Source organism: Zosterops lateralis, assembly GCF_965231275.1.
Source record: "Zosterops lateralis genome assembly, chromosome: 4".
NCBI classification, from domain to species: Eukaryota; Metazoa; Chordata; class Aves; order Passeriformes; family Zosteropidae; genus Zosterops; species Zosterops lateralis.
In genome coordinates this window covers 67997993-68022511 of record NC_139765.1, presented here as the reverse complement: position 1 = coordinate 68022511, position 24519 = coordinate 67997993, and the positions used below count along the sequence as shown (strand labels likewise).

Here is a 24519-nt window from a genome sequence, read left to right as displayed (position 1 = left end):
GCATGAGTTCGGGCCGGCGGCTGGGCCGAGCCGCTCCGGCCACCTGCCTGGGCTCCCTGCCTCCGCCCGGGCTCCTCCAGCCCTCGGCTGCGAGAGGCGCCGACCCCAAAGCCGGTGAGTGCTGCTCCTCCTCGGGGAGCTCCCCTTGCCCTGTGTGGATACACAGCTGAAGGAGTCCTGGCTCCCCCCCGGCTCTCGGGGTCCGCTGCCGTGAGGGGACGAGGCCGCGGGGCTGCGCGCCCGCCACGGGAAGGGCTCGGCGTTGCTCTTATTAACTCGCTAATGGATTTTTAATTGTTCTTCTCGCCCGTTCCGAGAGGAGCGGCGGCTGGGACGCCGGGTGTGCTCTGTGGGCTCTGGGGGACAAGGGACAGGGGCCGGGACAGCCCCATAGAGCATAGAGCAGCTTTGGGCTGGCTTGGGTTAGTTTGGTACACAGGGCTTGGGTTAGTTTTGGTACACAGGCGGGAAGGAGAAAAACTATCAGCGAACTGCTGCCCTGCCGTGTGTGAGGCTCGGCTTCCCGCTATTGATTTGAGCTGTTCAGAATTTTTTTTTACCCTGTGGATTTCTTGTTCTTCCGTCGCATAACCTAAAATTCGCTTTTGTTAATCGGCAGCTTTAAATAATACATTTAAGTAAAGCTTTCATAGCGTAAAACTTTTATGTCTGTTGTTCCTGGCTGACTAAGGATGATAAGGAACAGCTGCCTTGTACCTCCTCTTTTGCTTTCCGACCGTCTGCAGTTCAGGATTTCTATCAGAAAAGGCTGTTGGTGTAAACAGTGGCAGATTTTAGTTCAGGATACTTTTCTTCCCCTTCCCCCTGTCAGGTGCCTTTTCCATCTGGAGGTGCTGAGCATGAGATGGTTGGTGCTTCTTAAGGTCTTTAATCTGAGGTGGTTCGGGTGAGGTTTAGTGCGTGTAAAGGGAAAGCACAGCCTTAAAAACACTCCCGGGATTTTCAGTAATCCGGGATCTCAAGGGCATGTTTCCCGAGTAGTTTTTGTTTCAGTGCGGCAGCGAGAGGAGGGTGCTGGAAGTGGAGCTCTCTGTGCTTGGTCCTGTCTATGGGTGTAGCAAGAGATTCCTGTGGTAACAAACGTGCAGATGAAATATGAGAGAGATAAGATAGCCTCTTCTGAGTCTTTCTAAACATTTTCTAAGGATTTTAAGCTGTAAGAAGTATAAGAAATGTAACAGTTTTTTTCCTTTCCCCTCCCTTTTTTGAAAGGCACAGAAGGAAAGGCTTCTTTCCAAACCCTAAAGCCTAAGTCTTAGCTTTAACAGCTTTTGCAATTTCTGGCTTATGCTAATAAAAGGGTATTATTTTAAGACTTTGACACAGATCCTTGACTAATGCAGCATTGTAGATGGCCTTCCTAGTACAGTGACTACTTTAAAGAATTATGATAGTGGCTTTCTTCCTTCTTCTGCAGGAATTACTGTTGTATAAGGGGGGAGCTGATGTTTAAACAATAAAAGGAAAAAAAAAAAGTTGCTTTCTCGGGTCTCTAAGAAATGAAGGCATTACTTATTTCTCAGAAATGGAATAGATTTTCCCAGCAGTGTCTTTCTTATCAGTGATTTGTTTAGGGGTTTTACAATAGAGACTGAATGAGTAGATTGAAGTTTTATTACTAGAAGTGCAAGTAATGCCTGGCATTAGAAGGAACAGGGAGATTTCTCTATGGCATCTTTGTTTTGTCAGTAGTAACACTCTTCTCATCCTGTTGGTTATAGCTGCTTTTTCCTCTGCATGCCTCTGAGAGAAATATTAACCAAGAATGTTGGCAGACAGATTGCTGGTTGGATATAGTAACTGGAACAACTTAACTCCTGAGCAGTTGACAAGTCTCAGGCTGACTGACCTTCTGAAATACTGGAGCATGAAAATAAATGAGCATATGAATGTGGCTTTCAAAGCCAGCCAGACAGGCTGTTACTGTTACCAAATCCTCCCTTCTCTCTCTCTCTCTCTCTTTTTTTTTTTTTTTTTTAAATTAAAAAATAAAAGCAAGTGATTTTAATTTCCAGTATAACTAACTGCTTAAATATATTCTTTTTAATTGGGTGTGTATGTGTTATCCTTGTACCAAGTAAAGTCCAGGGCCAAGACTCTACTGCTCTGTTTTGCCAGTGCTGTTTTCAGCTTTGTTTACCTCGGGCAGGCAGACCTTTATGTACTTACATAGGAATGAAATGCCCAAAATTAGTTAATTTTTAAAGTAAACACCCATGCTTTGTGCTTCAGATGTCCTCTGCTTTCTTCCCCACACCAGCACAGCAGTCACAAAAAGAAACATGGGGAGAGCAGCCTAAAATCCAAATTGTGAGACTGTGACACAGCTGTACTGGGGCTGAAAATTGTCTTGGTATCCTAAATAGTGTGTAAAGCAGGATTTGGCTCACCATTGCTATGACTGTAGCAGCAGTTACATAATGAAACCCTAAACCCCAGCAATGCTGCACCTGTAACAAGACAGAAGTTGACTAATTACAGAGGCGCCTGTGCCTGAAATTGTTTATGTACACTTGGTGGTTCTGAAGTGTTGGCTGTCACAGATAGCACCACCCTGATGTTAACAGGGGAGATTTAAAAAGAGTAACTTGAAAGGAATTGGATGTTTTCCTTGTTGAGATTTTGCATGAGGACATTTGAAGTCAGAGGAGAGCTCAGCCATCACCTGGATGTGTTTAAAGCCTCATACAGGACTGGAGGAGGCAGCTCTGGGTATCACATGTAGTTCTCCCACTGAGCAGCTGCTGGTCATGAAATCTCAACTGGAGAGTGCCAGTGAAAGCCTTATCATTATCCTTGGGTAAGACCTTAATCTACAGAAAAGTAACTACTTGTCACTGGCTGTAGTTTTATTTCTTAGTTGGGGCAGGAAGGGATTCTGCCACTGTAAATGAGTGGGAAGTGTGAGCACTTTAGTGATCTTTGGTGATTTAATCCACAATGTTGTATAGGAGCCTTTGCCACTGGCCTTCATTTCGGGCAACAAGATTCAGCTGATGCTGTTGCTGATGTAGTGAACTGGGAACAGTTTATTTGCAAGGGAAAAGACAAAGAGATATGTGGGTACATGCGTCACAGATGGCTTTTTTTACCCTGATAAATTCTATCTTGAGGGTAGACCAATGTACTTAGCATCATCAAATCCTGCACTGGTATTCCACTGCCTGAAAAGAAGGAGCATTTCCCAAACACTGCAGAGAAGAGTTTGAGGCAGTGATGAGATATGCTCTTGTGCTGCCTTGGTTGTGTGTAAGAAAGTCTCTAAAGCATAGAGTCTCAAAACAGTAAAAAGGCTGTTCTTGAAAATCTAGAAAGACCAGTTAAGAATGAAGCACTGTATGAAATCCTCATTTTCTGGTATCATCAGGCTTGGATTAACGTGGTCAAAGGTGTCACCTTAGGCATTGTTTCTGAGCAAAGCATGATTTCAGTATAGTAAATGAATTATTACTTAGGTGATGAAAATGTTGGTTTGGGATTTTTTTCCTTTCAAGTTTTTCTCTATATTTGAGATCCAATTCACGGAACCATTTAAGCATATGATAGAATGTCCTAGTGAAGTCAGACAGATTTAAATTTTACTGAATTGGTGCCTTTCCCATCTAGTTCTTTCAAAAAATGTATGTACACAGGGTTAGTTATTTCACTGTTGGCAGCTCTCACAAATTCTAGTGCGAGTTGCATGAATGACATTCAGTGTGTTTCTTGAGGCTGCAGCTTCCAGTTTTAGAAGACTGAGAGAATCTTTGTTTTTAGCTCTAAAACTAACGGATTTTGTAGCTCCCCAGCCTGTGGAGGAAAGTTTGAATTGTCACAAATGTGCCACAGAAACCAGAAAGTTTAAAACAAACTATTGGGGTTACATACAATGAATTCTGGGAGATTTGTGTGGTTGTTGTCACTGTGTAACTACTTTGATGTAGTTGTGTATCTGTCATGGGCTGCCGTGAGAGCCCCCTGAGTTCACACTTGGCTAAACATTGTTTAGTCCTGCTTGTCACCTGTTCTGCAAATCAATATTGATATCCAAGGAAATGTCTATAAAAATGCTGTTGGTCTGGTTCTCATTTAGCAGACCTTTCCATCATGGATTCTGTGTCTGTGTATTTGTTGTTATTTTTCTATTAATGGTCAGCATTTCTATTTGGCCATACTGTGGTGACAGTCCCTCTCTGAACAAGGGCAGGAACCTTTGCAGATTACTGGTTGTTAAATAGCCATGACTGTTTTGAACACACAGGATTTTTCATGAGCAGATAAAGACTATGAATCACTCAATGTTATCACAAGCTTCCACTTATGATGTGGAGAAGAAAAGTCAGAATTTAACCATGTTGGCCAGTTTTGGTTTACCTTGGTTCCTAAACATCAGCTGTTGTTTGTTGTTACTTCAGTTTTGGTTTGTTTCTTTCTGTAAGAACAGCTTATAAATTTACCGAGTCTGAATCTGTGGGGTTTTTATATGTTCAGCAAAACCTCATCAGTTTATCCTGTGGACTCCTGGAATTAGTCACCTTGCCTGTGAGGTTTGGCCTCTGTAGGCAGTACTGTCACTTAGTCTATTCTTCTACCAGAAAGCTTCAGTCTTACTGTCTATCACAAGAGTGGGGTTACCCCTAAAGGTGGAGGATTTACTCAGTATTTCACAGACTGAAGGAGGTAAGAAGAATTCAGTTGCTGGCAGCCCTGTTCAGAAGGAGGAAATGGGTTAGTTTTGAGGAGTTCAGCACAGCAGTGGCTCAGTGAAGGTATGTCATGGGCCAGCTGGTTTTGTTCAGCTCTGGTCTTGTACAGCTGGTTCAAAGGTATGTTGCAGGAGCACTTAAAACAAAGAAAATTTCATGAGGTTATTAGACACAAATACCTGACCTGGTCTGCTTTGGGAAGCGCTGTGGTCTCCTGACCACTGCACACAGGAATCTGAATGAATTCCTGCTCTCCTTTGCCTTGTTTTACTGCTCTGCTGCCAACTGTCAGAGCTGATCAAGGTCTCCAGTCTGCCCCTGTACCATCATTTTTATAAAATCCATCCCATGGTAACACTTCTAATGACCACAGAGTGTTTCCAGATGTTTAACTCTCCAAACTCAACCACCACCATGGAGTGCAAGGTGCTGACGGTGTGTGCAGAGCTGAGTGTGTGCATTGCTGTGTCTGTGCACAGCTGACAGATTAAACCAACCTTGAAATTCACTGGCCACTTCTGTTTCAGTTGAATCACCGAAAAAGAGCTGGTTAAGAACAAAGGCAAAGTCTGTGTGATACTCAGAGTACAACAAGGCTTAGAAATCTACCTTGAGAAATGTTTCGTGCAAGGATTGTTCTAGAAATTGTATATATAGTGAAAGGGACAGACTGATCTTGTGCCCTTTTAAAAATGCATGATAATTTTCTAAAAATTGTCAACTCACCTTAAGTATATTGTGCAGTTAATGGCCTGGTGCTGCTGTCTGCTGACTTTTGGCTCCTGGCTTATGCTGCAGTTGATTTTTACCATTTAAATGTCTTGCACTTTTGTGGGATTGATCTTTCTGCCTATTAAGCTAGTCTTCAAACAGGATTGTTAATAAAAAATTCTTTCAATCTCCTGCTACTATAGAAACAGTCCCTTGTAAATGCTAACATTGAGCTTCAGTGAAGAAGTCACCTTAGTCAGCAAAACTATAAACATCTCCTTTCTGAAAGGACAGACTGCACCTTATCTTTGATGGCAACTTAATACATTTTCTTTGAATTATTTGCCCCTGTCAAAGCAAAATTAAATCTTTGGAGGTGAAATTCAGTGCTAACTTTAGAATCTTTCAATTTCCTCCTTCTACTCTCTTTAAAACTTGCACGATATGTGACTTGTATTGTTCTAAATATCTCATGAAGGCTATCTCTGGTGTAACCAAGAGGTGATCACCTCAGATGATAGAATCACATCTGCCCTAAGGTGCATTTCTGGTTTAATATCTGGGATCCTCTCTGCAAATAGTACTGTTCCTGTCACACTTCTGCACTCCTGTGTCATGGTCTGATATTTTTTTATTATTAATCCCTAATGGTACAGGCACACATCTCTTAAGCCAAGCTAAAAAATACCCAGCCAGCTACAGTGACTGAACAACAAATCCCATTGTGAGCAACTTTCATATTTAATGCATCTCTGAAGGTCAAGAGGAACAGCTGCCTGTCATCCTGCTGTTCCTGCTCTCCCTGAGCAAGGTTACCTTATTTTTGAACCCTGCTTGTTACCTTGGCAATCCTACTGAAACAGACAGTGGGATCTGGAAATTCGTTAGATTCTTGACTGTTTCTATCTTAAACCTATAAAGTCTTTCACTTAGCAGAGATGACATAAAGGGGGTGAAGAGACTTCACTGTTAACCACGGTCAGGAGAGGAATTTGTCTGTAAAACATACTGTATATATTGCAGCAGTGCTGGGCAGCCTCACATCAGCTTCAGCTGCTCCAGACAGTGTACAAAGGTGTAGGAGTTTCTCAAAGCATAAAAAACACACAGCAAAGGAGAGAAGAAATAATGTACATGAATGAATTATGATTTTATTGACATGTACCTTTGATGTGTTAAAAATGATGTAAAAGGGGAAAAAAAATCATCCCCCACACCTTTTCTTCAGGCTCACAGGCCATTGCACGGCTCCCAAGCTTTTCTGAAAGGAGTAAAACTCCCAAAGAAGCCACAGCTCCCAACACAAAAGCAGGACGGGTGCTGTAATGTTTGATACTGGCTCTTGTGTGGGCGGCTCTCTGAACCATTGGCACTCGCTGCCTTTAGTCATTGTTCAGGAGCTTTGTGAAACATCTGAACTGGGGCTCCACAGTGAGCAATGGGAGCTTGCTGGGAGCAGAGTTATTTGTTGTTATTTAGAATTCGTGACTTTAATGTTTATTGCTGCTGAATCTGGGTGTTTCTGCTGTCCTGAATGCAGGTAGCCTGCCATGAACTTAGTCCTGGTTAAACTGAGGTATTGCTGTTGGAGAAAACAGAACAAAGCTCTTAAATACTTCTCCCTCAAAATCTGGGCCTCTTGACTTGTTTCTTGGTAACATCAATTAATATCTTCTCCTGGTTAATCTTTAAATGTAGTTTTTATGTATGATATGTGTTGTAATCTGCAGCAGTGACCTTTCATAATATAGTCCATAAAATGTTCATAGTTTTGAGTGTAATTCTAGAAATCTCATAGTTGTCTATAGCATGCATGTCTGTAACATGGCATATTCCGTTTATATGGGGGACACCTGGATAAAAATTTGATGCTGCAACTTAAAGGTGCTGAAGAGAAATAATATTTGCCTTGTGTTGAATGTCAGTAGAAGTACTCACCTCTTGCTGGTCTCTTTTCCATCTGAACTTCACCTTGGCACTCAAAGGATGGAATCTGGAGTCAGTGGGAGTTTTCTGTCAATTTCAGAGGTGTCAAGATTCTCTGATAGTCTTGTCTGGTAAAAATCGTATATGTATTTGTGTGTGTTTGTTCATGTGTAGGATTTCAGAGGAGTCAAGATTTTCACTGAATGTTGGCTTCCAAAAATTGCAGATATATTTTCTTGTCTGGATGCGTTTGTGTGTGGCTTTTCAGCACCACGGGGTTTGTTGTAGATGGAGCTGCTGTTGGAAGTTATGTTTCATGCTTGGGCTGCTGTTTTCCTGTTTGGCTTTCTGCAGCAGCCAAAGGTGCAGCAGCTGCCTCAGTGCTCCTGTGTCTGCCTGTCCTGAGAGTTTGAAAACCAGGACCATGAGCACGTTTCTACCTCTCTGGGCATCACTTAAAGCCCGTTATCCTGAGGGTGCATTGTATCATTGACAGCTAAAGTTCTTAATAGGAAAAAAAAAAAAGGAAGAATTCTTTTTGTGTGAAGGTAAGGCTAAATTTGATAGTTAGACCTAATGTTCATAAGAAGGGCTATGAGATGTTTTTGTTGTGGCAACCCAGTGCTGTGGATTGTGGATGTGCTTCCAAGACTTGCTGGCCTGCAGCCCAGCTGCTTTGTGTGGGAGCTTTCCCACAGGACACGGTGGTGCTGCTGTGCACCTCTGGTAATGTCATAGCCCTCTCCTGGGAGGAGGGATCAGCGGCATGGAATTGTTGCTCAGTATTGGCAGATGTTATCTCACTGCTATGAAACACTAATCAGCCTACCAGAAGGCTCTGGTTTCTCAGCCCACAGCTGTGGGGAGCAAGGAGAAGTAATCCAATTGAATTGGAAATGTGGGCTTGGCTTTGCTTCTTGTGTGGTGTCGCCTCTTGAGCCATAATAAAGGGAGAAGCACTTGGGAAGCAGGAGCATCTCATTTAATTTGTGCAGTGTCAGGGGAATGGTGTCCATTTCCCAGCTGGTTGCACGTAATGTGGCACCTCAGGACCAGCTGTTTTGAGGAATGTGTCTCTGCTGTTCACGGCTCACAGACAGGGTGGGTGAAAAGATGGACTGTGGGCAAGCAAGGCAATTTCTCATTGTAGAGTGTTCTTTAAGGTATCAGAGCAAGGAATGAACTAGGTTTTACTTTTTGCCTACCCTCTGCTCATGCTGTTAGTGCACTAAGATGACTTTTGTGTTCATGTCCTTGATAATAATAAAAAAGTTCTGCCAGAGTGTTTTGGGAGATGACAACAATTCAGAGGTTTTACAGAACTGGGCATTGGGAAAGCTTAAAAAACTGGGCTTTTGCTCCAGTGAGTGCTGGTGCATATGTCTGTTTCAGTAAGTGTCTTCCAAATGTACAAGTACTGTTTCTTCGTGGCTGACTGAAATAAAAGCTCTTGGAGCTTTAAAATGCAATTTGTAATGTGCTGGTGCAAAAATGGCACCAAGTTCTTCTTCTGGATCTTTCACCAGAAGCAGGTGGCACAGAGCTGCTTCAGTAGCATGAGTTAACTGCAACAGTGTTTGGAAATGAATGAGGTCGTTTCCCTTATGTGATTCAATAAATAGAATTCTTGTTTAAAACTAAATAAAGATAAAGGTACTTGAGCTGGGCCAGTTGGTATCTCACCCAGTGGGATTTTATCACTGTTAATGATGTGCCATAATGGAAAACACAAACTGTATTTGTAGGACAAGGATATATGCAGGGACTTTGCTTCTAACTGTCCACAGACATCTGGTTTGGAAGCACAAGAAATGGATGGATGGATGGGATACAGAACCTTTCCAAATCCAACATTTGGATTTTTACCCATCTTTTTGAACAAAAGGTTTTTTTAAAGATGCCCATAAAGCAGCAGATGTCCTTCAGGTCATAAATATATGCTCTTTATTAACTTGTGTGGGATTTTTTTTTTTTTTTGCCATTTATTTTCCATTCCTTTTCTTGTGTTTTAACAAGCAGACTTAACCCCATCCCACATTTTTCTCTGTTTCCAGACATGAGTAAAGCGAGCAGCCCCACGTAACACCCTGATGGCATTTTGTGCTGCGTCGGGATCAGCCAGTCAAGGTGTGATGCCTGGCAATCTCCTGGTGGGCTCTCCTGAAATGGCAGCTGAAATCTCTCCAGAGCACACACATGGGAGCATGGAAAGGGCTGGCACTGTGGAGAATCACGGCAGCCAAGCTAGGTGCAGGAATCTTGCCTTGGTAAGTGTTTAGTGATACAGATTTCATTAATAGCTCTGTCCACATCATGCGATCTTTGTTTTGTTAAGATCCATTTTTGCCATTTCTAATCCTAAGTGGTTGCTGGTGTTGTCTCAGTTGTTAAACTCAAAGGCCAGAAATAACTTCTCAGCTTTGGTGTAACAGCTTGTTATTCTGGTCTGATTGTCTCTGAGAGCTTGGAGGATTCTTCTCTCCAGCCTGTCCTCCCAGAGAGCCAGGAATGGCAGTAAGGGCTGCTCTGCCCTTGCTTTCATAAATAGCTCATAAAGAAACTTAAGGACAGTGGTTGTTCTACACACTGCTTTTTGCTTAATCTCTTTGTTGACACTCCTGAATAAAGGTCTCAGCTTCTTCCACCTTAATTAGATGAGTAACAAATATGTCACCACAAACAAAGCCCTGCTTTAGTGAGTATGAGTGTGTGACCATTTAAATCGTGAGTGAGTAACTGAGGGAGTAGGATGCACTTCTGCATTCTTCCCAATTAGCAGGGTGGTGAATCAGGTAGTGCACTCAACAGTACACTTTGTACTGTGACAGGCTAAGCCTAGAAAGCAGGTATGGTTCCTTCCATATATTTTTTTTATCATCCCAACCATTTGAAAAGCATCCATTTTTAATGGAGGAAAGAGCATTCTGGTAAACGTGCTTGCCCTAAGTGAAAATCTAAATCTCTGTCTTGCCTTAAACATGGAATTAGGCTTTCTGTCTCTCCCTCTGCCCTCCCTGATAGTTTCCTTGTAATGTGGTAGTTTTCTGTGGAAGACTAAATGGGAAAACCTGTATTTATCTGTATACCTCAGACACACTCAAGGTTTTGTGCTACTGTGTGAGCTTTCTGGCACCTGGAGGCAATTCTAAAGCTGTTCCTTTTTTTTTGTTGTTTCTACTGAAAATACTTACTGTTAATATGACACTCTATCCTTCAGCTTGTGTTGCTAGTTAAAACACAAAACAAGTATGATGAAATTTAGTTCCTTAACTGTTTCTGATCTGTTCTAGAAAAAAGTTGTGAAGGATCAGGGTGGAGGGAGGTTAGGTACACAATTTGGATGCAGGAAGTTAGTGTAGGTTGTTTATTTTATGAAAGCTGGTTGAATTTTACAGAATTGCGGTGGAAGTAGTACTTTGCTAGAGAATTACAACCTAATTTTACACAGAATTGCAAGTTAATTTTGCTTATTACTCTACCACTAGTTTACAGATTAACACAGTAATAGCCAATCATGCTTTCTTGGGTTTTATTCTTAGCTGCAGTAGCAGGCATGAGACTAGCCATTTGAAAAAGATCATTATTTAATAACAAAACTATGTATAAATCAGTGTGTTTGTACAGTCTCATCCCAGGTCTGCTGTGTCAGGGTGTGACGTGAATTCCCCTTGGTCCAGCTCGATCCTGCCATGTGATAACCCATATGATGATGCATCAGCTAGAATTGGAATCCCTTCCTACTCTGTAATGCAGTCATTTATAGATGGAGTAAAAGTTGGCTGCAGGCTCAGGCAATTCCCATCAGACCTGTGAATTAGCAGTTCACAGAGCCTTCAGTTTGTCTTGTTTGAGTTTGTGCATGAAGACACTGAATTGTGTACCAACAAATTTAATTGGGATGCCAGAGATCCCCTTCCATGATTCCTCTTCCAGCAGAGTAGTAGGGGTGGCATGTCCAGTAAGGCTGATAACTTGCATGTGTGGAGTAACAGGATGGACAATATAAACTCTTCTCAAAACAGGCATAATTTCAGTTTCTGAATTTGAAAGGGGGTTTGTGTTAAACTGAACATGAAGGAAATTTTGCCTAATTGCTGGATTGGGCTCCTAGAGACATTATCTTCTTGCTTCAGTAGTTTTATTATAAAAATTCAGAAGATGCAGAAGCTTTGATGGCCTAATGAGAAGAAAGGGATAGATAACTTCATGTAGACAAAGAATTTCTATTATGCCAGTTCTGAGAAAGGAAGGGATGTATTTTCAGGGATGCTGGACCTTCACTGGATCCTGAAACAGAAGCACCTAAAGACCTAACTGCCTCTTCATTTATCACTCTCCTGGGTCTGCTCACCTAGAGAAATGGCAAGAAAGGTCAGGGATGGCCTTGATTTCTTTTAGGCTCTTCTAATGGCATTGCAAAGGAAAGAAGTGTGACAGTGCTTCTTATGACAGGCCTGTACTGGTGCAGGTTTCTTCCTACTTGATAGTAAAAAACCAGGCTTTTAAGCTTCTCAGTGTCAAACTGCATTGGTCACTAAATATAACCTTTGTATTGCATCTGTGGAATTCAAACAAACCCAGGGATGTGATAATAGGGACAAACACTTGGACTGGCTGTAGCCTTTGCTGACTGCTCACAGCTGGTTTGGCTGACTCCTGGCTGGTTCTGCATCCTGTCTGTGCTGGCATCACTTGCTGGGAGCTGGTTGTCAGTTTAGGAATGACTGGGAGATGGACATCAATTGCCATGTGCTAAAAAGGCCTTAAAATTCTTTGTGTGGGATCCTTCCCAGTCAGATTTTGCCAGATTTCTCAGCTTCTCTTACCTATATAGTGATGCTTTCAGTTAGTCTTTGACAACTGCAGGCCTCTAAGCCAAATTTATTTTTTTAAAAGGAAAGCAAGATGCTGCCTTGATTTTTAGAAGTATTTCCATAGAAATTATAGATGTTCAGGTCTAGATTTATTCTGCCAAATCTGTCACAGCAGGTTGAGTTGAGATGAGAGGAATGTATGCTTTGATATCTTCATCTCACATGTACGTTAGTAGCTATGAAAGTTGTTACATATGAGGACATGAATTTGCACATATATTTTGGGTTCTTTTTAACAAAGAAGAAATCCATACATCTGCTTGAGAGAAGTGTGTTTTCTTGATGCATGGAATCAGTTGTACTTATCCAAGGGTGAGAGCAAACAAAAACACTCTGTTCTTGGCAATTCTACCTTCCAAAACCCAGTCTGGAATGACACTGCCTGACATATGGTAAAAGAATTAACTTGCCATGAAATACAGTTGCAGCAATTTAAGGACATTTAATTCAAAGATAAAGCTAGGCTAGGTAGGTCTTGGGGTTTTTTTGAAGCAGTTTGTCTTGTTGCACTGACTGAATAGGCACAGACCAGAAGGCAATCCTGCTTCTCTCTGATAATTGGGCTGGGTATCTATTCTCAGCCTTGAGTAACTGCTTTAGTTTCTATGTGTGAATAATGTGCCAGGACAATTGTGCTGCCTGTGAAAACCATGGCAGAGGTGCTGGGTGTACCTGAAGTCAGCTGTGCTAATTGGAACTGCACTCATAATCTGTGTCAGTGCCTTGGATCTGTTGCTACAACTTCAGTACTTTACCTTCTGTATCTGAACATGTTTCCTGAGTGATGGGTTTGAGGGATAGTGAGTTCTTGTTATTGCTGGATCACACTGTGGTTTTTATTTTATTTTTTGCCTTTGGATCAGACAGATCCTTGGTTAATGCCACAGTTCACCACCACTCTTTTTGGGGCAGTGGTGACCTCTAGACTTTGTTCAAGTGACTATTTCATTTGATCACTAATCAGATGGCTTAAATTGGGAGAGGCCATGACTCTAAAAAAGGGATTTTGCTTGTTCTGATTGTTATTTCTTCAAACAAGCTTCCTCTCTGGCTCTAGCAAGACTTGACAGCCAGTCACTGGAGATGGTTTGTCACTCCTGGATCCTTTGTCTAGTACAGGTGACATTCTGAACGTTGGTTACATAGACATGAAGAGGAACTATGCTGTGAGTATTCTGAGCTGGCTCAGTGTTTTGTTTCACACACTCAACCATTTGACTCAGGGGTGACCTGGTTGTTTTGTAGTTATCTCTTGTAGCCTATAAATTTGTTGTTACGATCCTTATCCTTTTTTGGATCAGCACAGGTAATTCAGGTGCAGCAGACCTGGCATTCTGAGTGCACCATGTTGGTATCTCTCTACCTCTGCCTCCCTCAAGAGAATCCACTGGGAATCTAGTGTGGATTTAGAGGTTCTGGAAAAGGACAGCTCATGTGTCTGTTAGCCCACTGCCACCTTTTTTCCTCACAATTTGAATGAGTCGTGTGAATGCTGAGCTGCACTTCAGGTACATTCAAGGGGAAGTCCTGAGATAGACTCCTTTCATAAAATTTATGTGTTTTTCCCCCTTGACACTGATACTCCACAGGCTTTACTGTACTACAAGACCTTTCATCGTGTCCAAGGACTTTGCCAAATAACAATACACAAAAAATGAGAAGAATTTTTGATTGTTTACTTTGTATGGATGCAGCTGCCCTGGGGCAGGTGGAAGCCATTCCTTACAGGGTGTGGAGAGAGCTATGCAGTGCTTCATCCACTTTAAACTGATGTTAGTATCACCTGGAAACAGTGTGCCTTGGAAAAATAAGAGCCTGACTCCTAGCAAGGAATGATCTTTCTGTAAAATGTACTAGTGAGAATATAGATCCTGAAGGCAGTTTGGGCTCTGTGCACAAACTGTATCATTGTGCTTCAAGGCAGGATCTGGTAGAGATTATTCCAGCAGGTGGGCAGATCTGCTTTTTAAACCATGCTGATAGACATTCCTGGATTTCCAGAGCGTTTTCTTTGTATATTCCACTACTTTTCATGGAACACTTGCATGGAACAGTTGCATTAAAGTTTGTGTGAATAATGTGAAAGCTAACTTCTGCTTGTCTCACCTTCAGTGAACGTAGAGAAGATTTGTTGTGATTATATGAGTGGGCAACATTTTATATGTTAAATACACACAGGGACACAGGGCTGCATCTGCCCACCACCCATTCATTCTGCCCTGTTTTAAATGTAAGGTGCTCCATTATCTGAGCCTTCCCGTGCAGCCAGGCTCACAGCACTGTGTGCTTTGTTCTGGACCCTGTCCAGCTTGACTGCATCCTTTCCAAAGTTCAGCAACTGAATCTGAACTCTGTGTTCCAAATGAGGATGTGCTGTCGTGTCATCACCCTGGTTAATATATCCCAGAATGAGATCTGCATCTCTGAACAGCACATTTTTTTCCCTCTTTATGGCACTTAAACTGACAGAATCAGAGATTGCACAGGTGCCTTGCAGTAACTTCATCTGTGGGCTTATTTTTGGGGACCATGTTATAAAGGTTTCAAATCAAGGTATGTTCTTTTACCTATTGGTCAAGTCAATAACTCTCTCATGAGAAATGAGCTTGGTGTGAAATGATTTGATTTTTTTATGACAATTCCCCAGTGGCTTTTGCCTGAAATGTCTTCTCATTTTTCTCAATGTTGTTCTAACACAATTTCTTTTTCCCTTTAATTTCTATAGGCTGATCAGCCTAATTTTGTTTATCAAAGAGATGTCTTCAGAGTTTAAATAGATATTCAGCTTTCTTTCTTTAAAAGTAGGTTAGGAGTAATTTAGTCAGTTTATGATTTTAGCTCATCTAGTTTATTTTTTTAAGTGCTTGTAGATAATTTGTTTCCTCACTTAGGACCTATTGATTATATGCTTTGCTACCTCTTATGAAGCACACGGGTACAATTATGCTTGTAAACTGAAGAAAACAGCACTCAATATTATAGTCTTCTTCACCAAATGAAATGGTATTATCAAAACCATCAGATAGTGGGTTGTAGAGGAAGCACTTTTTGCCACAGCACACAATTACACTCTGGAACTCCCTGCCACAGAATGCTGTGAATGCCAGTCATTTCCATGGCTCAAACAATAAGATGAATTCATGCTAGGAAAGCTCATTAAGGGCTATTAAATACACAGATGCTGATGCATCTGGGAAGTCTTTAAGCTATGTATTGCTGGAAACTGGGAAGGATTTAGAGGAAAAAAAAAAGTCTATCCAATGTAGAGCAACAGCCCACTCAGCCTCTCTCCCTAGACCTGTGTGTTCATAGCTGCTGAAGGCTCCTGAGCTAAATGGGCTTTTTGGTCTGATCCTGTGCAGTAGTTCATGTTCTCAGCTGTAATTCACTTGCTTCCAGCTTCAGTAACACAACAGTACAATCCATTCCATCTCCTTTTCCTGTAAATGTAGTCAGAGGTACTTGACTTCTGTGCTGAAGCTTTTATGTGTGTTCTCATACAGTTCCTGCACACAGGGATTTCCTTTTCACCCTCTCTAACAAGTAGAACTGCCTTGTTATTAGCAGACTGTGGCCCAAGTGGTGCTGCACTGGCCTTTGTACTACACATTAGTTTGCTCCCTTCATAGTCCTTTTGAGAAGCATCCAGTCACTTCTTTCCCATGGAATTGTGCCTGTTAATTCTCCAGTGCTGTCAAGTGATTGATGAATCAGTTGAATCTGGCATTCTCCTGGTGTTTTGCTAAATGAAGTTTGGTTACTTTAGTAGGTTTTATAAGATTTTTTTTAAGCACTGCAGATGTCTTGGGATTTCCTGTGGTGTTCTGTTTCTGTCAAAGCTGTGCTGGTCTTAGGATTTTAGATCTGGATGTGATGTTCAGAATTTCTTCACATGTGTATGAAAAGTTGTGGGCCTCTGGATATTAAGTGATTGTTTTGAATAGGTAGGAAAGGAATCAACAAATCTTTTCTATGAAATAGAATCTATTCTTCTTTCTCTTATTACTTTTTTTTCCTCTTTTATACCAAACACTGTTACAGCAGACTCTTTCCTGTTTGGCATAAGCAGGAAACCTTTGGCTGCACAGAGATCTAAAATATTAATGCCAGCTGAACATACTCAGCTATTTCAGCTGTTTCACATCCCAAATTTCTCCTGTCCAAGCAGTCCTTTTAACCCTCCTAATTTAATGTAATTTTAAGCTGAGGCACAAAGTTCAAGTTTCAAATTCAGGCTGTCTTTTGACAGTAGTTTTAAAGTTTGTAGTGTTAGGTGTATGTGAGATTTAGTTTAGGGAGGTGTGTTTGTGTATCAAGAGGAGGGAGTAGATGGAAACTATGAGGTGAATAACTCAAGCAGCTGAAAAGACTTTTCTTTGACTATTAAAAAACACAGATTCATCAAGAAAAAAGGAGGCCTGGAAAACCAGCCTGGAAAGAATATGAACTCTTCCAGTACTTGGAATATATGGAAAATGAACTAATTGCAAATAGACTTGGTAGCCTTAGTTAAAACTTCATGTTACTAGAATTCCTCCCATCTTTTTGAAGGCTTTACTATAATACGAGTAATGCAGGTGGGAATAAAGCAAGTCACTGCTTGCTTTACATCTCTGAGCTCCTTTGGTTTGACCAGCCTGAGTAGGGTTTTTTACCACTGTGATTGTGTGTCTGAAATGGGATTGTTTCCTTGGCTGGCAAACTGAAACATGCCTTGCCTGAGGGAGTTTCTATCCAGACTGGATGCCTTGCATCTCAGTGCAGTGCCCTGACCTAACACTGCCTGTTCTCCAGAGCCCTTGGTTTTGGTTTTGTTTTTTGTTTTTTTTCTGATGAAATGTGACATTGATCATCTTGAAGGGAAAACACACGAGGAAACAAATCAAAGTGCTAACAGAGATGAAGTTGGCCTTTCACATCTTGGTATGCTGTTTATTACAATTGTGTTTGCAAAGGGATGGTTACTCAATTTACATCCTTTACCTAAAGGGACACTGCTTATTTCAGCAAGATCCGTGAGGGATGGTTAAATCAGGCAAAGCTCTCCTGCAAATCTTGCCTGGCATGGAAAAATGTTCAGTCTTGCAGCACAGAAAAGGGTGGAAGGAAGTGCTTTTGGAAGTCTTTGCTTCCTTGCTTTATTCATTGCTCAGCTTGATCAAACAAGCTCATGTGGGAGCAGTTTTGTTAGGTGCACACAGTAATTCCTGTACCACGCTCTGGATTTGTTGCCACTATGACCTTCTTACACACAACCCCCTCTTCTTTTCCTTTGCCTATGTAAGTCTGGCTCTTGCAGTGAGCTCACCCTAAACAAAAGGTTCTTGGAGTTCTGCTCAGCTCCAGCTCAGGGCTACCTAACAAGGGCTCCTTTCCTGTCATTCTCTCGCCTACTAGACATAGCAGCCCTATGAGTATTTGGGTGGGGAAGGAAGGAGATTGCAACATCCATTAAGGAAAAAAAACCACACACACACAAAAAAACCAACCAAAAAAAAAAAAAAAAAAAAAAAAAAAAAAAAACAAAAACAAGAAAGGAAGGCTTGTCTGTCTCTTGCTTTTCAAGTGCAGCTGTAAAACTTTCCTTGGCCTTTGAAAACTGACGTGTGGTGTGGCTTTGAGCTGTGGACTACATCAGCCTTTGAAGTTCATCTTTTAAACCAGCAGTGGCAAATGGCATCCAAATTTCAGCTTTTGTAGCAGTTTTGCTGTGAGCTGGAATAAGTTACTTATTCTGACAGTGCACTGTGGATAGTAAGACTAAGTTAGAAATAACCACACCTCTCTGCATCTTTCCCACCCACCTAATGTTCTATTGGCCACACAGGCAAAGGCAGCTAAGAGCCTCAAAGCATTTATTTTCTCATCTGTAACATTCTGAGTGCTTGGAGATCAACTGCCCCTGGGGTACAATGCAGCACATTATATTCCTTAATCTATAGGCATTACTTTCCTACAGAGCTGCGTTGTTCTTATTTTTAATGCTGAGAATGGGGATAAAAGCTTTGTTTGTGCAAGGAATTAACAGGTAGAGCTGAGAGCTGCACTCAAGTTTTTTTAGTCTAATCTAATGTAAGATGATCTGAACAGGCATGGTGAGTTTGAAGCAAGTTGTGCTGCCCTAGCAAGAACGTGCTACCTCTTGGATATTTGTACTGCATACCTTTATGTATTTACCTAAATTCTCCCAGCCCTCTACTGAAAGTAGCATTTCTACCCTGTCTGCACGTGCAGTGACGTGTCCTTGGTGCTTCTTGTTGAGTTACTGACAGCAAAGTTTCCAGTATGTGCTTGGCAGGGGAGAAATGCATTCCAGAAAAGGGAAAACCTCACTTGCTTTTCAACAATATATGCTTGCATTCCAGAACTTACACAGGTCTCTTGGGAGATGTCTTCCCTGTATCCATTATTTTAATGCAGTGCCTTTCTTAATCATTCTTTGTCATCTCCAAGCTTCTGGAAAAGTGAGTGTTTCCCAGGGTGGAGGGAAAAGAGTGTAGTGCATTGCTGCCCAGCTTTGTATAGTGATAATGTGCTAATCAAGTTAATTAAGAGCAGTGACTCAGAGAAAATGAAGACTGGATCATCCAAGCGATTATTTATCACTTCTGTGGTCTACAGGATTATTTCCTGCTGAAGAAAATAGCCTGAGGCGCTGTACTGTAGGGAACAGGTCTCCATATTTATTCTTGGGTTCTCCTTTCTGTAACTCAAAGGTAAAATCTTTAGAAACAATCTCCTTCCTTACTATTACCTCTTTATAATCTCTTATGTACCTCTGGATAATTTATAGTTTGTGGTGGCAGAGACACTTCTCAGCTCCAGCTTTGCCTCTAGAAGCCAAGCCATTCTTTGGACTTGAGCTAAAAGGGAATCAACCCATTTCTGGGACTATCCTGAGTGTGCCCTTTCCTTCCCATGTTGTTCCCCAAGCCTTGTCCCTGAATCTGTCACAGAACATAGTTTACCTCTCAGTTTGGGATCAGAAGAAGCCATTCTAACCCTTGCAAAGGCACAGGTGAGTGTAGGGGTGTTTTGGTTTGTTTGGGCTTGTTTTGTTTGGGTTTTTTGTTTGTTTAGAGTTATTTGGGATTGTTGGTGTGGATTGGATTTTTTTTGTAGCTCTTATGGCTTTTATGATCTTGTAGTAATTTGTTCTGTACAGCTCAAATTAAGACTTCTTTGCTAAACTAAAGGATGTATTACCAATTACTGCTCTTTTGGTTTTTAATTTTTTTTTTTTTTTTTTTTTTTTTTTTTTTTTTTTTTTTTTTTTTTTTTTTTTTTTTTTGGTGCTGTAGCATTGTAATGTCTAAATGTCTCTTTGGGAAGGTGTCAATCTTTGTTTTGGTTTTTTTTCTTTTTTCCCTGTAGGATGATGAAAGTATGAAATACTTAACTCATGAAGAACAGGATGTTCTCATGTTCTTTGAGGAAACCATAGATGCCTTAGAAGATGACTTGGAGGAGATGGCCCTACGTGACAGTGGCATCCACTGTCAGTCCCCAAGGTCAACAGAAGAAAATGTGTCCAGTCATTCAGAGACTGAAGATATCATTGACTTGGTGCAGTCAACACCTGAGAGCAGTGACCATGAAGGCCCTTCCAGCAGAGATACAGAAACAGGTAGTTGTGTTTCTTCCAAATGTGGGTTTTCCCTTTGATCCAGCCCTGACTTATTCCAGTTCTCCATAGAAACAGCTGGAGAAATTCTGTACCTTCCCTACTACCTCAAGATAAATTTGTTACTCATCAGGTGCTCCAAGGACTGTGATTTTAATTTGCCTTGGGGTTTTTGAAATTCGTGCTGCTACTGTAACTTTTTTCCTAATTTTTCCTTTTCCCTCACGGGGGTCAGGCATCTGATGAAGTTGTTGGTTTGCTGTCTCAGTCTTCTGCCTGGAGACTGAGTTGTCACTGTTGTGCACAGTCATTGCCACAAGGCAGGCTGTATTCAGCAGCCTGTTCATTTTCTGCTCTTCTCCAAGATTTTTTAAGATTTTCTCCAAGAGTTTTAAAATAGCAGATTGTTTTCAGTGTTACTCTGAGTGGGACTGAAAGGCACAGGATCCTGTCAGTGAGTTTGTGACAAGATAGCATATGGCATGTTGTTTTTGTCACCCTGTAGAGTGTGTTCTCTCTGTTTGGACAACGAGTCTATCAGCTTGTACACACAGTGGGACGTAACGTGTCCTCTCCTGGCTGTTTTAATAAAAAATAAGAACTGCAAAACTCTTACGAAAGAGCAGCCATTGAAGCACAATGAGGCAACACGCAGACTGTGAGTGAAAGGCAGAGAGGGCTGTGATAGTGACACATTGTAAACGTGGTGGTTTGAGATACAGCATTGCCTGTGAGGTGCCATTGCTGGGACCTCAGTTACAGTTTCTTCTGGCTATGTGGGCTGAGGTTGAGTTAGAAAGGTAGGGAGAGGGGAGAAATGCTGCCAAAAGAAGCATTTTAGCTCCCATTCTGCTCTGTGTGAAGAGTTAATGACATCTCTGCTGCTTTGCCTTTCAGTGTCAGATGCCACCGGGAGAGCCCAGAGCCCTCAGCCAGCTGTACCTGCAGACCTTCCCCCACAGCCCCCTGCACCACCTCCAGCCGTGTCTGAGACACTTCCCCCTCCACCCCCTCCTCCAGTGCAGCATCCCAGGCTGCTCCGTTCCATCCCCACTCCCCTCATCGTGGCCCAGAAGATCTGTGAGCAGCAGGTGGAGAGCCGGGCGCGCTTCCCCTGCGCCCTCAAGGAAGGGAATTCCGACAGGAAGAAAGGCCCGGTGGTAGCCAACGGTGATTATCCCAAGCACCCTCCTGCCCCCGCCCCCAAACTGCACCGGTTCCCGAGCAACATCAACATAACAAATGTCAGTGGCAGGGAGTTCAGCGAGACCATCTCCAAAGCAGCCGTTAACGTCCAGGAGCGCCGGGCCCAGGTGCTGGCCAACATCACTGGGGGAGCTCTGCTGGCGGCTGAGCTGGAGGAGAAGCTGCACAAAAACGATTTCTTGTCACGGAGCAGGAGCTCTTCCTTGAGGGATCTCTCCTCTGAGCAAACACGCTACGAAGCCTTGACAAAACTCGGCCTAGTCAAGGGGAAGGCAGCTCAGGACCAAGTGGACCATGCCCCAAGCACTCAGCAGCTTGATGTGCAGCCCAAACAGGCAGAGGCTGTTACCAATGGATATCAAAACATGCACGAGATTTTAAAAAGCGAGCCCAGCCCTTTCCTTCCTATGGGCAAAACTGTAACAATCAAACCAGAGGTGGTTCTTGCCACTAACAAAGTCAGCAGCGCACAGCAGAGCACAGAAAAAAGCTGTAATGATTATAAACAGCCTGCTGTGAGCCTGGACATGAGGAGGAGGTCGGGTTCACTGCCTAGACCTTCAGGATTTCGATCCCAAGGGATAACGGTGAAGTTTTCTGGCCGTGGCTCAACTGAAGAAGCCAGGAGAGAGGCACTCCGGAAACTGGGACTGCTGAAAGAGACTGCCTGACTTGGATGGGAATGTTGTGGCAGTGGGGGGAAAGTCATGGCATGGCTTTGTGCTAGAACAGTCCCAACAGGATTGGGATCGAGTGGATTGGAAGAAAAAAGGGAAAGTTCTCTGCTTCAGGCAGGCCAGGAAGGTATTGGACACTGTGGAATGGCCACTTGTGTTTATCCCAGAAGGACTGGCACCACATAGGGTCATGTACAGCAGTGGGGTTTGGCTCTCCTTCCTACAGAGATACTCATCTGTTGCTCTTTGTGATGAAGAGGAATTTTATTTAATTAATGCTGGACTGTAGCAGGCAGCATCTCGTTAATGAAGTGTACAGTGCAGTATTGTTGTACATAGCAAACTGAATGGCAAATCCTGCTTTTGCTCTTTCTGAAGCCAAAACAAAGAGCTCCATCTGTCCTGCCCACATGTCTGTCTGTCTGTCCATGGGAGCTCCAGTCACAGCTGAAATTTCTGACACTGTGACACCCTTCTGTGAGTTTTTTGTTGTCTGTGTTATCTGGCTTGGCTTCTTTCCCTGCCAGAGGTGGAATCTTCTGCTCCCTCACTCTGCCCTTGACTCAAAACTGTGCACAGGGTGGCTTCTGCTTCAGCCTCCTCCTGGACAGAGCAGCCCAAGCCTGGAATGGGTGGCTGCCTCACTCTGCTGCTGCCCCTGGATCTCCTCTCCCTTCCCAGCCACCTGCTCCTCTGTCACACCTGAGCACCCCACGTGTCCAGGGAAAGGCTCCAGGATCTGCACCGGGCACCGGATTTCGCACTGACAGCCAAAGAGTCTCCTGACAATCTGTGACCCCAACTGCTCTGTCCCAAGGAGGACTCACAGCAGAGAAGCCATAGGAACAAGTTAACTTTGTACCAAAATTGAGACCCCCATGTCAAAAGTCTTCTCTTTTACGTTAGGGGTTCCTGGCAAGGAACTGCTACTTTTTGAACAGTAGCTGTACTACATAAATTATAAGTTCTGTTACTTCTAAAACTGTCATTTGGTCTTCCTGTAGTTTGACAGCCCTGATAATCCTCTGTTCACAGCCTTATTTGATTCTGCCCTGCCAATGCGTAAGAGAAGTTACAGCCAAAAGTCTTGCAGGCTATGTGGAGTTTCAGGAGAGCTGTATGTAGGAGCACATCATTCCTGAATGGTCCAAGTTGGTGGTATTTTGCCTTTGTTCAATAGACAAGCTGGTAAACATGGTCCCAAAATATATTTGTTAGTATGTTTTTGGGGGTTTTTTTATATGGCAAAGCTGCCCTTCCACATTGAAACTCCTTCCCTTTTTTGTATTACCTGAAAACATCAAGAATAGCCACTTTAAAATCAAATGCCAAACTCTCAAATTTTTTTGTTGTTATTCCTTCATGTTTCATTTCTCAGTGTTTGGGATTTTTTTTTCTAAAGGGAAAAAAAACTGACTTACTCTCTGCACTTTCTAAAGCCTTGACCAACCCACTCCTTCTCCAGAGTAGCTGAGCAATAAACCTTGGAGAAGAGGAGGGGTGGCTACAGCAGAAACTGACACACCCTTTGGCGAGGAGCTCTGACATAACTGTGATAAACAAGTTTGTAGTTCTTGTGATAAAGTATTTCAAACTTGCTGAGCTGTGCTTGTAAATGAAGCTGTACTGAAGGAAAAACGTTTGTGTCATTCTCAACCTCTGCCTCATAAGTTAAAGGGGTTTTTTTTGTTTTGTTTGTTTTTTTAATCATCTGCTCGCTGCTTAAATTTTTAATTGCGTTGTTACGGTATCTGGCTGGTTCTGTTGTGTAGTTATTCTTTTCAGTGTTTGCACTGGGTAAGTGATCATGTTCCTGATCATGTGACAGGCTTGCTATACATAAGCAATCAGTAATTAAAACATGTGGCCATTCCTGGGCTGGCAGAGCACTTGGGCATGCATAATCAAACGTGAGAGGTGCTGCTGAAACAAAAAAAGGCTGCTTGTGTGCTGCGAGTAAAGCACAGGCTTGTTCTGCTGGGCTCTGAGTCTGTAGTCCTAAATCAGAAGGACAAGAGAGCACAGAAAATACACCCAGCACGTGCTGCAGTGCAGGCTGGAATGGAGGCTGACATGTGGATGATGCATCATAATTTATTAACATAACCTGCTAAGTAAATTTAAATGTTTCATGGCCTTTGTGCTTCTAAATCCTGTTAAAGCAAAATCTTCATTATGAATGTGAACTATGTACAAAGCAATCTCCACATCTAATCATTTCTTGCCAGCTCTTCTTTGAGTTGTTTACAGCTGAGAGTCCTTGCTAAGCAAACTTGGGGGGGAAAAAACCCTGACACTATTTCATTGAAATTCAGTCCAGGTCAATAACTCTGTAATGTCACCCTACTTAAAGATACCCCAGATATTAAATATCTAAAGTTGCTGTATGCTGAATTAGCTGGATCATGTTCTCTCATCCTTTGTGCAGGGCTGTGTGTCCTCAACTGGTGGGAAGTGAGAGTTTGATCTTCATTAGGTAAAGCAGTTTCTGCCCAGGGAGGACTTGGAACGAGGTATTCATTGTGGCCCTTCATCATAGCAGATAAATTCTTCTCTGTGCCTAAAACTGTAGTGAGCAAAGCCATGTACTAAATGAAGTTAAGTCTAGCTGCTAATAACCTGTATATAAATTTAGCTTTATTTTGTGTATCTTGTTTTGTGTGTATATGTTGCTGTGATTTTACTTTCTTCCCCTTTGTGCTAGAGGTAACTGTCTTGCACAAATCTGATAAATCATCTATTAAACTAGAATAAACCCAATGAAATGATGGCTGATGGGAGGTACCATTGTGTGT

The 24519-nt window shown here is 42.4% G+C and overlaps 1 protein-coding gene and 1 long non-coding RNA gene across 2 annotated transcripts in view; one reads left to right on the top strand and one right to left on the bottom strand.

Annotated features, from left to right (window-relative positions):
* On the top strand, positions 1-24499 carry PROSER2 (proline and serine rich 2). Its single transcript, XM_083860595.1, has 4 exons — positions 1-114; positions 9398-9610; positions 19592-19844; positions 20739-24499. The coding sequence occupies exons 2-4, from the start codon at positions 9434-9436 to the stop codon at positions 21716-21718; spliced, it is 1410 nt and encodes a 469-aa protein (XP_083716721.1). The 5' UTR covers positions 1-114; positions 9398-9433; the 3' UTR covers positions 21719-24499.
* LOC310909031 overlaps positions 19442-24519 on the bottom strand; it is a 264699-nt gene continuing 259621 nt past the window's right edge. Inside the window, exon 2 of the long non-coding RNA XR_014589993.1 lies at positions 19442-19529. This is a non-coding gene — a long non-coding RNA (uncharacterized lncRNA). The remainder of the gene's footprint in view (positions 19530-24519) is intronic.